Genomic DNA, 14,408 nt, shown 5'->3' on the forward strand with positions numbered 1-14,408 from the left:
TGACGCTTCTCGTGCTAGCGTAGCTTAGCTAGTTAGCTTAGCGTGCTAGCTGCTAACAAAGAGAGGCGGAAGTGATCAAAACACATCGCTAAGCAGAGATCAAGTGTGAGTGTAAAGTGTTGTGATTGTGTGAAAATGTGCGAAAGAACGATAGCAGAGTACGAGGAGGAACTTTGTCCAACAAAAGAGGAGAAGGAGCGACAACATCAAAAACATCAAGTTGTGTTACACAGAACAGGTTTGTTTACTTCTTACTCTCACATGTTTACTAACTTTATATTTATTATTAACACTATTCTTGAATAGATTGTCTATAGGGAGATGAATTGTCATGTGAGGATGATGCACTGATTGTTTTATGTTGTTCATAAAAACGAGACAGTTTCAGACACACAATATTTATGAGAGGTTGATGTTCCTCTCAGTTTGTAACAATGTGTATCAACATGTTTACACAAAACTCACACAGTCACCGGGGGAATATTCCAGAGAGCAGGTTAAGTGCAAACTCCTGAGTGTGTAAAGCTTGAGAGTTTTACCTCCAATAATAAGAGAGGTAAGACAAAGTCAGAGTCAGTTACCATGGTAACTGACGCTGTAAACGCTTTGACAAGTTATTTATGTGTGTAAAAGCTATACTGACCTGTTATTTCCTTCATATTGGTGCAGCCATTAACCTACTACAACACCTACTACATCCACCTACTCAGTGGCCTAGTGGTTAGAGCAGTGGTTCTTAACCTTGTTGGCGGTACCGAACCCCACCAGTTTCATATGCGCATTCACCGAACCCTTCTTTAGTCCATCCATCCATTTTCTACCGCTTGTCCTGTTCGGGGTCGCGGGGGTGCTGGAGCAGGGCCAACACAGATAGACAGACAACATTCACACTCACATTCACACACTAGGGCCAGTTTAGTGTTGCCAATCAACCTATCCCCAGGTGCATGTCTTTGGAGGTGGGAGGAAGCCGGAGTACCCGGAGGGAACCCACTCAGTCACGGGGAGAACATGCAAACTCCACACAGAAAGATCCCAAGCCCGGGATTGAACTCAGGACTACTCAGGACCTTCGTATTGTGAGGCACATGCACTAACCCCTGTGCCACCGTGCCTTCTTTAGTGAAAAATAAAATGTTTAGTTTTTTTTCCAAATTCAAGACAAAGTTATATGGTTTTTTTATTGGTGCACAAAATTAACCATGCATGAACATCACCTCATTCAAAGAACAAAACCAACACAGTGCATGAACTCACAACAAATTACACACCTGCAAAACAGTGTGACTTCTGCTGTTGCCGTATCCATAATACGCCGATAGGGAGAAGTTTTTATTTACACGATGAGGGTGTGTGTGTGACCTCCGCCGAACCTCTGAGGCCTACTCACCGGACCCCTGGGGTTCGATCGAACCCAGGTTAAGAACCACTGGGTTAGAGTGTCCGCCCTGAGATCGGTAGGTCGTGAGTTCAAACCCCGGCCGAGTCGTACCAAAGACTATAAAAATGGGACCCATTACCTCCCTGCTTGGCACTCCGCATCAAGGGTTGGAATTGGGGGTTAAATCACCATAAAAATTATTCCCGGGCGGCCACCGCTGCTGCTCACTGCTCCCCTCACCTCCCAGGGGGGGATCAAGGGTGATGGGTCAAATGCAGAGAATAATCTCGCCACACCTAGTGTGTGTGTGACAATCATTGGTACTTTAACTTTTTAATGTGGCAGTGATTGTCGAAAAAACAAAGCCTGATCTAAAGATGACATCTTGATCTCATACCATCTCAAACCAATTGGCCGTTCATTATTAAGTGAAATGTCTTATAGTCGCTTAAATTTGTCTTTAACCAAGCAACACTATGTTTTATCCAGTTACTCGATTAATCGAAAACATTTCCAGTAGAACACTTGATTAATACAATTTTCAATAGCCACAGTCCTATATTTCATGTACGATTTAATATTTAGCATGTAGGAGTTAAAATGTGTTTTGTTTGTGTCCTGTAGACATCCATCAGCTGATTGAACACCAAGAAGAATGTCTCCCTCATCTGCAGGGGGACAGTTTCACTTTAGAGGATCCACAGCCCTCGCATTTTAAAGGGGACAAGGAGGATACACAGCCCCCTCATTTTAAAGAGGAAGAGGAGGGAGAGTGTCCTGTAGGGCAGGAGGAGGCTGATCTCACCAAGTTTCCACTGACTGTTGTCTCTGTGAAGACTGAAGAGCATGAAGACAAACCACCTGAGTCCTCACAGCTTCATCACAGTCCAAGTAAGCACAACATCCACATATCATCTAATACAATGTTTGTGACACATGTTCATCCGGGGGCCACATTTATGACTAAAGATGGAGATATACTTGCTTTTTAACACCACCATTTAAAAATGAATGCTCATCAATCATCAACAATGTAATTGCTGGGGTGTAACCATGTGACCTAGAGGCCGTCCTCCTTACCTCACGTGGTCAAATGAAGGCAAACATTCAATATGGCCACAAAAAATGGCAGTATTGGCTTTATTTTAACAAAAAAATCTTAGGGTAAATTAAACATGTTTCTTATTCCAATTAAGTCCTTAAATAAAATAGTGAACATACTAGACAACTTGTCTTTTAGTAGTAAGTAAACACACAAAGACTCCTAATTAGTCAGCTGACATATGCAGTAACATATTGTGTCATTTATACACCTATTATTTTGTCAACATTATTAAGGACAAGTGGCAGCAAATGAATTATTAATCTACTTGTTCATTTACTGTTAATATCTGCTTACTTTCTCTTTTAACATGTTCTGTCTACACTTCTGTTAAAATGTAACAATGACTTATTCTTCTGTTGTTTGATACTTTACATTAGTTTTTGGATGATACCACAAATTAGTAGTTACAGGATCATACATTGGTCATATTCAAAGTCCTCATGTGTCCAGGGACATATTTTCTGAGTTTATAAACATAATATACATAATAAAAACCGAAAGATGATGTTGTGATGCCAAAAAATATTGACGTGATCATAGTAGTATCGACTAGGTACGTGGCGTTTGTTTACATTTTGATGCCGGTGAGCTACGGTGTGTAGTGAAGCACGTTTAGCTATTCCTCGTCCTGCAGTGATAATGGTACTTGTAAGAAACCTACTTTATTTGTCGCCATGGAGGCGAGGATTAGTGATTTAGAAGTCGCTAAAACACTGCTGACGGCGGATGAATGTTAGCCGCTAGCTAGTTAGCCATGTCTTAAAGCATCTCTTCCTGAGGGTGTTTCAGTGTTATAACTTCACCTTTATTTTTACTTTTTACACCAAAATACGCCCGTTCTCCCTTTTCTGTCTACACACTGTGTCTGCTTGTAAGTACTCCGTGTTTGTGTGCCGCCGAACATGCTCGTCTGCTCGTAAACCAGCAATGTCACGACGTGACTTTGACGCAGGAGTGGGGGGGGTGCGGGACCGGTACGTTTCAGAGACTGTATCAGGGACGGCCCGTGGCATAAGCCTAATAGGCAAATGCTAAGGGCGCCGTCCATCAGGGGGCGCCACGCCAGTGCCACAAATGTTGGAGGAAAATAAAAAAAATAAAAAAGTTGGTACTATTATTTCTAAATACAAAAAATAATCCCACGTTAATTAAAATGCAAAGTAAAGCCTATTTAATAGAAATATTATTTGTTACAACATTACGCCCCCCACCCCCTCCTCCCGCACGGTGCGCCCCCTCCCTTCCCGTATCATGACTCTTTTTGGACGTCACCACTTAAAAAAATCAACACAGGATGTCAAAACGGCCAAAACTGTCAGGTGCCCAGGGAAGAAAAAAGAGAAAAGAAGAGGAGAAACGAGAAAAAGACAGAGGTAGCAGCTAGGTAACGTTAGCCTACATGAAATTATTTGTCTGTTACAGAATGTGATAGTAACCTGACTTTTTAGCATTAAGCTAATATTACATGATTCGGCAATTGCTAATCAATAAATAGCTAGTTCTGTTTTAACGTCGGGTTAATATTGTGGAGGGGGCTAAATTGTTATGAAAAATAATAATGTAACGTTAGGTAATTACAGTACTCCCACCTTACATTCCTCAGGGACATTTGTATTAGATCTTTTAAGCAGGTGTTTTTTGTTTACATTGTTATTGCCTTCTGGTTAGCTAATGTTTGCCCTGCAGGTAATAGTCACTTTTCCACCCCTTTATATATTAGGTATAGTTGCAAGCCTAGTTGTTAAAGTGCACATCATTAATGTTAATTAAGCAATATCACATGAGAGGGAATGCTGTTTTTTAATTTGAGCACTGCTGTGATTCGGTTAAAGATAATCATAACATAACATTCTCATATAATATGTTAATTTGCTTTCTTTGATAAAAAAAAAAAGGTCAAAGACAAAGCTATTCGGTTTCTTGTGTGTATATACACTTCACTGCCGATGTAGGGGGGCGCCACCTAAAATCTTGCCTAGGGCGCCAGATTGGTTAGGGCCAGGCCTGGACGGTATAGTACCGAAAATGATTCATTAGTATCGCGGTACTATACTAATACCGGTATACCGTACAACCCTAATAGGTGGTATGGCACACTTATAATTAAGATAACAAAATAATGCTGGTTTTCATCAGATATGTTCTAGTATTGTATATGTGGATGGGGGCCCTGCTTTGGAAATAATGTGCACGCCTTTCAGAGATCACGTTTAGTTCCACTTCAAACATTCACATGTTGCACAATGAGATGAGTGCTGTAGCACAAGCGTGGGATAACGTGAACAGTTGTGGAACTTTCTAATCAACACAGTGGAAAGTATTTTGAGAAAAATGAAATGAGGCAGATATTGCTTTCTCCTTTTCCTGTTAACTCGAAAGAAAAAAACGGGATCTCGTTGGAAGCGCGATGTATGAGCAGACGCCGTTTGGGTATAACAAAATGGTGTCTGCCAATGTAGTTTACAATGTCACTATGTCAGTAGTTGTCAAACTTTTTTACACCAAGTACCACCTCAGAAAATACTTGGAACTCCAAGTACCACCATCATGAACAGCATTAAAATACAGTAGTATAGTAGGCCTTAATTATTCATTAAAAACAAGGACACTTTATTTAACAAGTATATTTAATATTTTAGCCACTGTAATATTATACACAGTTTGAACAGTAACATTGTGTTTGAATATAGGAAAATAAAACACTGTACTTAAATAATAAAATAATATTTGGCATACCACTAGTGGTACACTTACATCAGTTTTATGTGTATGTACATATATACATATATATATATGTGTGTATATATGTATATGTGTGTGTATCAGGGATATAATGGTAAACAGTATAATGATAAACCGCAGTAAAATTTTGGACATTGGGTACTACCGTTTCATTTTTAATTATCGAAAACCCTCATTTAGTCATGCATTTTAGGCGACATTGCTCACTTCCTGGAAATGCAGCGGCGGCGCTCCTCTGAAGATGGCGCATGTGCACTAGCGCTGTTTCTTAAAGTTAAAGTACCAATGTCTGTCACACACACACTAGGTGTGGCGAAATTATTCTCTAGTTAGAGCAGGGATGGGCAATTAATTTTTACCGGGGGCCGCATGAGCAACCCGAGCACTGCTGGAGGACCACTTTGACAATATTTCAATTAAATTTTGCTCAATATTATTTTTGATATACCGTAAAATAATAAAAAATAAATAATAATAATAGTAATCATTTAATTTAACCTAACTTAACTTTATACAAAAGCAGATTGCTTTTGATGGTTTTATTTAAACTCTTAATCCTTAAATATTTATATCAGGCTATGTGAAATTGAAATAAGAATACAAAAACAATCATTGAATCACTGCAATTTATTTTTAACTTGTTCACACTTTAACTTTGTTCCACAAACAAGGAAAAACAACAAACAACTTAACAAGTTTATAGAAATACTGCAATACGACAAACAAAAGTCCAACATATTTCCCCGTCAGAATTGTCCAACCATCTGTTGTCACACCTGCCAGCTGGTCCCATTTCAGTCCTAACATGTCCAAACACGCATTTACCTCTGTGAACAAGTCATTACCTGTGGTTGTCCCTTTAATTGACTGCATGGCTGCCAGCTCCTCCGGGATTTGAAAGTCTGCAGTTATCCCACGTAAGAAGATGAGCAGCTGGGCGGTGTCACGTACATCGCAGCTCTCATCCAAAGCCAGTGAAAAACAGTCAAAGTCGGCCGTTCTGTTCTTCAGCTGAAGCTCCAAGTTTCCAGCGATGGTCTCAACCCGCCTCGTTACAGTGCTTCGGGAGAGTGACACGTTCTCAAATGCGCCCCTCTTCTCTGGGCATATCAGCGCAACAGAGTCCAATAAGCACTCCTTAATAAACTCTCCGTCAGAAAACGCCTTACTTTTTCTGGCGATTTTGTGAGGAATGACGAAACTTGTCCTGACGGCTGCATCTCTGGGGGTGTGACATTTGGCAAAAAGTCCTTGTTGAGTTTGCAGTTTTACCATCAACGCATCGGCCTCCCTTGCACACTCTTCACCAGACAGATTCCGGTATTTTTCCTCGTGCTTCGTCGTATAGTGGCGATTCAAATGATATTCTTTAAACACAGCAACCTGTGTACCACAAATTAAGCACACGGCTTTACCTTTAATTTCTGTAAAGAAATACCTGGCAGTCCATGTCTTGTTGAAAACACGGCATTCGTCATCAACTTTTTTTTTTTTAGCGTGAGCTGACATCTCGGGTGTAACCGGGCATCACTTGTCGCTGTGCACCTTCACTCACAGGTTACACACGGACATACGTCCATAAATAACACTTTTCAAAATAAAAGCAGCACAGTTGTATTGCACGCACGACATAGATGTTTTTTAAAATGTATTTTGTAATTTCTGATTGCCGCTGTTTATATTCACTCACAATCACGCACGCGCATACGTCCACACGGAAGTAATACAAATAAGGCTTTTCAAAAACAAAAGCAGCACCGTTGTATTGCACACTCGACATAGATACTTTTTTAAATGTATTTTGTAATTTATTGTTGGCCTCACGCGGGCCGGACAGGGACGCACAAAGGGCCGGATGTGGCCCGCGGGCCGCAAAATGCCCAGGTCTGCCCTAAAGGGACACAGGGACAAATGTTATTTTTAGATATCTATCTCGTGCGCACCAGATAGTTTCTGGTGAGCACGACAAAGCATTGGATGCGTGCGCATGGTTTGAGGTCTGTGTGAAAATGCCAGTTCAGGAGTTACTTTGGCTGTATTTCCAACTAGGACTTTCCCCCATGTCCCTTTAGGGGTGTTGTGGCAAAATGTGAATGCCTGCCAAAAATGTATTTCCTTCGCGGGGGCGCGGATTACTAGGTGTAAGACAAACACTTTATCTTCCTGGTTATTGTATCGCTACGTGTTTGACATTATTTAAGACTTTATCGTGCCCGGAAAAGGACAGTTTGCCTATTCTGTGGTATTGATAAGATTTAAAGGAGTGCTGTTAGTCCCATGTTGATGTGATAAAACCTCTTTCTTTTTTGGAAGATACACACAATTGTAACTGTATTTCTTCCTGCACATAATAAATATGTACAACGTGTTTGGATGTATTAATTTATGTAAAATTGTCATTAAATGTAATATTGCCTGACAAAAAGTGATTTGGCGTAATATTTTGTTATTTACACATCGTATATTTACACACGCGTATTTTACTAGAATACCCTTATGAGCATTACATATATCAAAATCAAGTACCTACTGTACTGTTTACTTGTTGAAATACCCTTTTTAGAGCAAATATCAACCCAAATGGCCACTTTGTTGCTGCCAAAAATGCATTTCAAGTAATATTTTAATATTGACACATCTCATCTTTGCATATTCTATTACAATACCTTATGAGCATTACATATATATAAATCAAGTAATTACTGTACTGTTTACTTGTTGAAATACCCTTTTTGGAGCAAATATCTACCCATATAATTTATATGTGTATAAATAATATATTATTTATAATATACATATTATGTATAAGCATGTATGTATATATATATTTTTTAATATGTATTATATATTACTGTAACTTGTTCTTAAAAATAATAGTTATTTTGTATGTCAAATTGAGTGTTTGTGTGTATATAGAGTATGTATACTGTATATATGTATGTGTGTGCGTGTGTATGTATATATATATATATATATATATATATATATATATATATATATATAAACTCAAAGACCTTTATGAAAAGGACAGCTCGAGGACCCGAAGAGGCAACGTGGGTCCCCCCTCCAATGGGCTCACCACTCATGGGAGTGGTTATAGAGGTCGGGTGCAGTGTGAGCTGGGCGCCAGCCGAAAGCAGGGCACTTGGCAGTCCGATCCTCGGATACATAAGCTAGCTCTTGGGACGTGGAACGTCACCTCGCTGGGAGGTAAGGAGCCTGAGCTGGTGCGCGAGGTGGAGAAGTTCCGGCTAGATATAGTCGGACTCACTTCGACGCACAGCAAGGTCTCTGGAACCAGTTCTCTCGAGAGGGGCTGGACTCTTTTCCACTCTGGCGTTGCAAGCAATGAGAGGGGACGGGCTGGGGTGGCAATTATTGTTGCCTTCCGGCTCAAAGCCTGCACGTTAGACTTTAACCCAGTAGACGAGAGGGTAGCTTCCCTCCGCCTTCGGGTGGGGGGACGGGTCCTGACTGTTGTTTGTGCTTACGCACCAAACAGCAGCTCAGAGTACCCACTCTTTTTGGATTCCCTTGAGGGAGTATTGGAGAGTGCTCCCTCGAGTGATTCCCTTGTCCTACTGGGTGACTTCAACGCTCATGTGGGCAACAACAGTAAAACCTGGAGAGGCGTGCTTAGGAAAAATGGCCGCCCGGATCTGAACCCAAGTGGTGCTTTGTTATCGGACTTTTGTGCTCGTCACAGATTGTCCATAACAAACACCATGTTCAAACATAAGGGTGTCCTTATGTGCACTTGGCACCAGGACACCCTTGGCCGCAGTTCCATGATTGACTTTGTAGTTGTGTCATCGGATTTGCGGCCTCATATTTTAGACACTCGGGTGAAGAGAGGGGCAGAGCTTTCTACCGATCACCACCTGGTGGTGAGCTGGCTCCGATGGTGGGGGTGGATGCCGTACAGACCTGGCAGGCCCAAACACATTGTGAGGGTCTGCTTGGAACGCCTAGCAGAGTCTCCTGTCAGAGAGAGTTTCAATTCCCACCTCCGGAAGAACTTTGAACATGTCACGAGGGAGGCACTGGATATTGAGTCTGAGTGGACCATGTTCCGTTCCTCTATTGTCGAGGCAGCTGATTGGAGCTGTCGCCACAAGGTGGTTGGTGCCTGTCGTGGCGGTAATCCTAGAACTCGCTGATGTACACCAGCAGTGAGGGATGCCGTCAAGTTGAATAAAGAGTCCTATCAGGTCCTTTTGGCTCATGGGACTCCAGAGGCAGCGGACAGGGACCGACAGGCCAAGCGGTGTGCGGCTTCAGCGGTCGCAGAGGCAAAAACTCGGACATGGGAGGAGTTTGGGGAAGCCATGGAAAACGACTTCTGGACGGCTTCGAAGCGATTCTGGTCCACCATCCGCCGCCTCAGGGGGGGAAGCAGTGCACTGTCAACACCGTGTATGGTGAGGATGGTGTGCTGCTGACCTGTACTGCGGCTGTTGTGGATCGGTGGAGGGAATGCTTAGAAGACCTCCTCAATCCCACCAACACACATCTTCCTATGAGGAAGCAGTGCCTGGGGGAATCTGTGTTGGGCTCTCCTATTTCTGAGGCTGAGGTTGCCGAGGTAGTTAAAATCTCCTCGGTGGCCGCGCTCGGGAATCATTTGGTGATTTAACCCCCAACCCTTGATGCTGAGTGCCAAGCAAGGAGGCGATAGGTCCCATTTTTATAGTCTTTGGTATGACTCGGCCGGGGTTTGAACTCACGACTTTCCAGTCTCAGGGCAGACACTCTAACCACAAGGCCACTGAGCAGGTCTATGTTTAATGCATCCTCAATAGAAATTAACCTTAGCAAAGGTTAGCTAACAATTGAGTCATTGGTAGCCGCTCTATTCTGTCTATAAAGTGCTCTAAATAACATCCTAAAACCTTCATCAACATTTTAAATACACACTGTAAGTGTAAGTATATATATGTAATGTAGTAACTTTCTTAATAACATGTCATATTTACATATCTTGCTCATTTTAAGCATACAATGTCTGCTCTCACTGGGATGCCGACTGATGGGATGTTCATATCTTCCCGTTTAGATGAAGAATTAATCCTCGCAAAGGGTTAAAAAAAAGGGTGTGTGCAAAAGAGCATATTTCTGTGTCTTTCTTGCCATCTCCAGGTCTAAGTTGGATGTCAAAGTTGACCAAGTTCTCGTTTTATGTCCACAATCTTCACCATATAAGTGAGAAGCATGATTTATAATCTAGAATTAGCTTTCACCATCGTAGAGGCGAGAAAGCAGCTCAGTATGTCAATATAGTAGCATAAGCTAGTTACTTCTGTGATCAATGCGCAGCTAAAAGTAGGTCCTTAACGTTAGCGCTTATAATAACAATATCGCTAATACTTGGTTAATATTCAGGTCACAAAAATGTGAATGGAAGTATTGTTGGCATATTGTGGATGGTTATTTGGAGGACTTTGTGGGTCTAATAGAGGAGCTCCCATTGACTCCAATGTTAGCTGATTTCTGCTCACATTTATTTACTAATTAGAATTCATACAAATTTAAAACATTTCTTACATAAGGATTGTGAATGACAGGCAACATTTTAAAAAAGTGCAGTTTCCTTTGAATTTGTCAGATAAGTAAACAGTCCTTCAAATTAAAGATAAAAAAAACAATTGAGGTTGTTTATAGATATTATCCACAATGAAGTTACAGTAAAACTAAGCATACAAGGGAAAGTACAATCATATACACATGAAGTATACATATAAGTAAGAATCATGTTAACCACTGTTGTGTCGACCAGCGTTCCTCCAATGAGGAATTCAAATTGCTAGTCTCTCCCAGATTATTTTTATGGCAATAAGCTGATGTGTATATTCAATCACCAGGCAGTAGTTGGTATTTTGTAGTTTATTCTCAAAGCTTAGAGGACAAACGTGAGACCAACCCAGTACACAGGCGTTCCCTCGCCCGGTCTAGCTCGGTCTTCCCTCCAACCCCCGGAAGTCCTGTCCACCTCTCCTTCCTCCTCCCCACCTGCTGTCCCCCCAAGCTCAGCACTGCACTGTGCTCCTTATCTTAGGAATCTTATGGCAGTCTCAACAGAGAGAATAAACAGCGCTCTGCCTCTCTAATCAAGGACACTCGAATGCAAGCAATTTGTACCACACGAGACATTAGCTGATGAAAATATGACTATAGGAGTTTAGTAAGAAGTAACACTTAAATATGGATATGATTCTGATCTGCTTCCATCACCACCAAAATATCATCTCATTCTCCTAAAGCCAATATCGAGTATCCTTTGGTGAGCTGACCGTATCGTCACAACCCTAGTTGAAAGCACACCAACCCCATGGCATGACACTTCCACGTGATGTAGAACAGTAGTACAACATTTTAAACATACACACACATCTGAAGAATATAAAAAATAAATCTATTTGTGGGGCCAAACATAATGACTCGGCGAACCAATGTTTGGTATGGGCGATATGACCTAAAATCGATATCCTAATAACAATATATGTCACGATATATCATTTGGTATATGATTGATAATAAAAGAATGTCAAAGCGGGTTACAAAAGCTCCTAATTTGGCAGCTGACATATGCAGTAACATATTGTGTCATTTCTAATTGTATTATTTTGTCGAAACAATTATTATTAATGTACTTGTTTATTTACTGTTAATATCTGGTTTCTTTATTTGAGAAAATAATACTGGAAATTATGTAATATTTTACTGCATATTTCAGCAACTAAATTAGGAGCCTGTGTAGCCTGTTTTAAAATGGTTCTATTAGTAATTCTATATGAAATAATAAATCGCAAAATCAATTTTAAACCATACTGTCTATCCATAGTAAAAAGTCCTGTCGTCCTGGTTTGTTTTTCTTTTCCTGTGAATAATGTTGTAAAGAGCAGCGTGTTTGTGCGTCACTGAGATTTCAAGACAGTTCATACGATAACTTGTTTTTTCTAAGTGCATGTAAAAGTACTGAATGCATTGTGTGACTGAGCAGAGATGGTGTGTTTGTCTTGCAGACGTCTGGGAAGAATATCTTCACCCTGAGCAACAGAAGTGGAGCTTCAGGATGCGGACAGATGAGCCACAACCCTCCCACATTAAGAAGGAAGAGGAATACCCACTGATCCCCCATTTTAAAAAGGAAGTTGAGGACCCACTGACACCCCATTTTAAAGAGGAAGAGGAGGACCCACTGACACCCCATTTTAAAGAGGAAAGGGTGGATCCACTGAGCCCTCACATTAAGGACGAAGAGGAGTATTTACTGACCCCTCACATTAAAGAGGAAGAGGAGGAAAACAGCATCAGTCAGCAGGGAGAGCATCTTGAAGGACTGGAGGAGGTTGATGTCACCAAGATGCCAGTGACTGGTGTCCCTGTGAAGAGTGAAGGTGATGAGGTCAAAGGTGAAAGTGAGGAGAAGAGAGAGGCGGAGCCTCCAAGCAGCAGCTCAACTCAACACATGACAACAGAAGCTGATGGAGACCACTGTGGAGGATCACAAGCAGACAAGCTCTTAGCTCCACTATCAGATAGTGAGGACACAACGTCACACTCTCCTGACACTGATGATGAAGACTCTAAAGATGATAAGACATGTCACACTGACAACACACACTTCACATGTTCTCACTGTGACAAAACTTTTAAATATCCTAGTTATTTGAAAAGACACATGAGAACACACACTGGAGAAAAAACTTTTTCATGTTCAATCTGCGGTAAAGATTTTACTCATAGGCACGATTTGAAAATACACATGAGAATACACACTGGAGAAAAACCTTTTTCCTGCTCAGAATGTGGTAAAAGTTTTGTAACAAATCAAAGTTTAAAAGCACACATGGGAACACACACTGGAGAAAAACCTTTTACATGTTCAATCTGCGGTAAAGGTTTAACTCATAGGCAACATTTGAAAGTTCACATGAGAATACACACTGGAGAAAAACCTTTTTCCTGCTCAGAATGTGGCAAAAGTTTTATAATAAATCAAAGTTTAAAAGTACACATGAGAACACACACTGGAGAAAAACCTTTTTCATGTTCAATCTGCGGTAAATATTTTACACATAGGCCACATTTGAAAGTACACATGAGAACACACAGTGGAGAAAAACCTTTTATATGTTCAATCTGCGGTAAAGATTTTACACGTAGGGAGCATTTCAAATCACACATGAAAATACACACTGGAGAAAAACCTTTTTTATGTTCAATCTGTGGTAAAGATTTTACTCGCAGTGAGCATTTCAAAACACACATGAGAATACACACTGGAGAAAAACCTTTTTCATGTTCAATCTGCGGTAAAGATTTTACTCGAAGGGACTATTTCAAAACACACATGAGTACACACACTGGAGAAAAACCTTATACATGTTCAGTATGTCATAAAAGTTTTGTACAAAGTCCGCATTTGAAAAGACACATGATAACACACACAGTGTTGAGTTGCATTGTGTGTGGTGAAAGATTATCTTCTAAGTACCAGTGTAAGAAACACAAGTGTGCTGGTGAGAACAGCAGCAGCAAATGAAGATGCAGGATTTGAAATAAATCGTCAAAACTTTAACTTTGACCTTCTAACAACATTAGCACATAGATTCTAACATTTATAGATTAGATATTTTCGATTATTGCTTTTTTCAGTCAAGTACATGTTTTAATATACATTGTGTACTTTTATTTAAAAATGAACACACCACTTTGACTGTAAAGGTGTGAATAAACAGGACAAAACATGTTAGAAATACTTTCTATGTGTATAGAGATATTCATAAATCATTTTTAATTTTTAATGATGTTAAAAATGAACTCCTTTATATGATGTACATATTTGTTTTACATGTGTTCTTACCTTTGCTTTTGAGTACACATAAATCCCTCTTAGTTCATATTTACTGGTTCACATCTGAAAAATCTTCTGGACCACTTCTGGAAGCATATTATTATTTACTTTATACATCATTTGAGCAGTTGTGTTTTATACGAGATCATTTACTTTTAAAATGTGTGACTTTGTGAATCATTTGTTGGGTCTCAATAATCCATTCTTTTAATTATCTTGATTACTCTCTTTTGTAATATAAATATTGTTTTATAATGTATGTCCCCTAGAACATTATATGTGGAAGGTTATGAAGGATAGTTTTGTCTTTAATAATCTACATT

The 14,408-nt window shown here is 40.3% G+C and overlaps 1 protein-coding gene across 1 annotated transcript in view; it reads left to right on the plus strand.

Moving 5' to 3' along the window:
* Positions 1-14,408, plus strand: part of LOC133640606 (oocyte zinc finger protein XlCOF22-like) — a 14,585-nt gene extending 177 nt beyond the window's left edge. Inside the window, exons 1-3 of the mRNA XM_062034121.1 lie at positions 1-238; positions 2,006-2,272; positions 12,251-14,408. The exon at positions 1-238 is cut by the window's left edge and continues 177 nt beyond it. Of these exons, the coding sequence (XP_061890105.1) occupies positions 136-238; positions 2,006-2,272; positions 12,251-13,773 (1,893 nt within the window). The 5' untranslated portion in view covers positions 1-135 and the 3' untranslated portion in view covers positions 13,774-14,408. The remainder of the gene's footprint in view (positions 239-2,005; positions 2,273-12,250) is intronic.

Source organism: Entelurus aequoreus, linkage group LG23, assembly GCF_033978785.1.
Source record: "Entelurus aequoreus isolate RoL-2023_Sb linkage group LG23, RoL_Eaeq_v1.1, whole genome shotgun sequence".
In the NCBI taxonomy this organism is placed as follows: Eukaryota; Metazoa; Chordata; class Actinopteri; order Syngnathiformes; family Syngnathidae; genus Entelurus; species Entelurus aequoreus.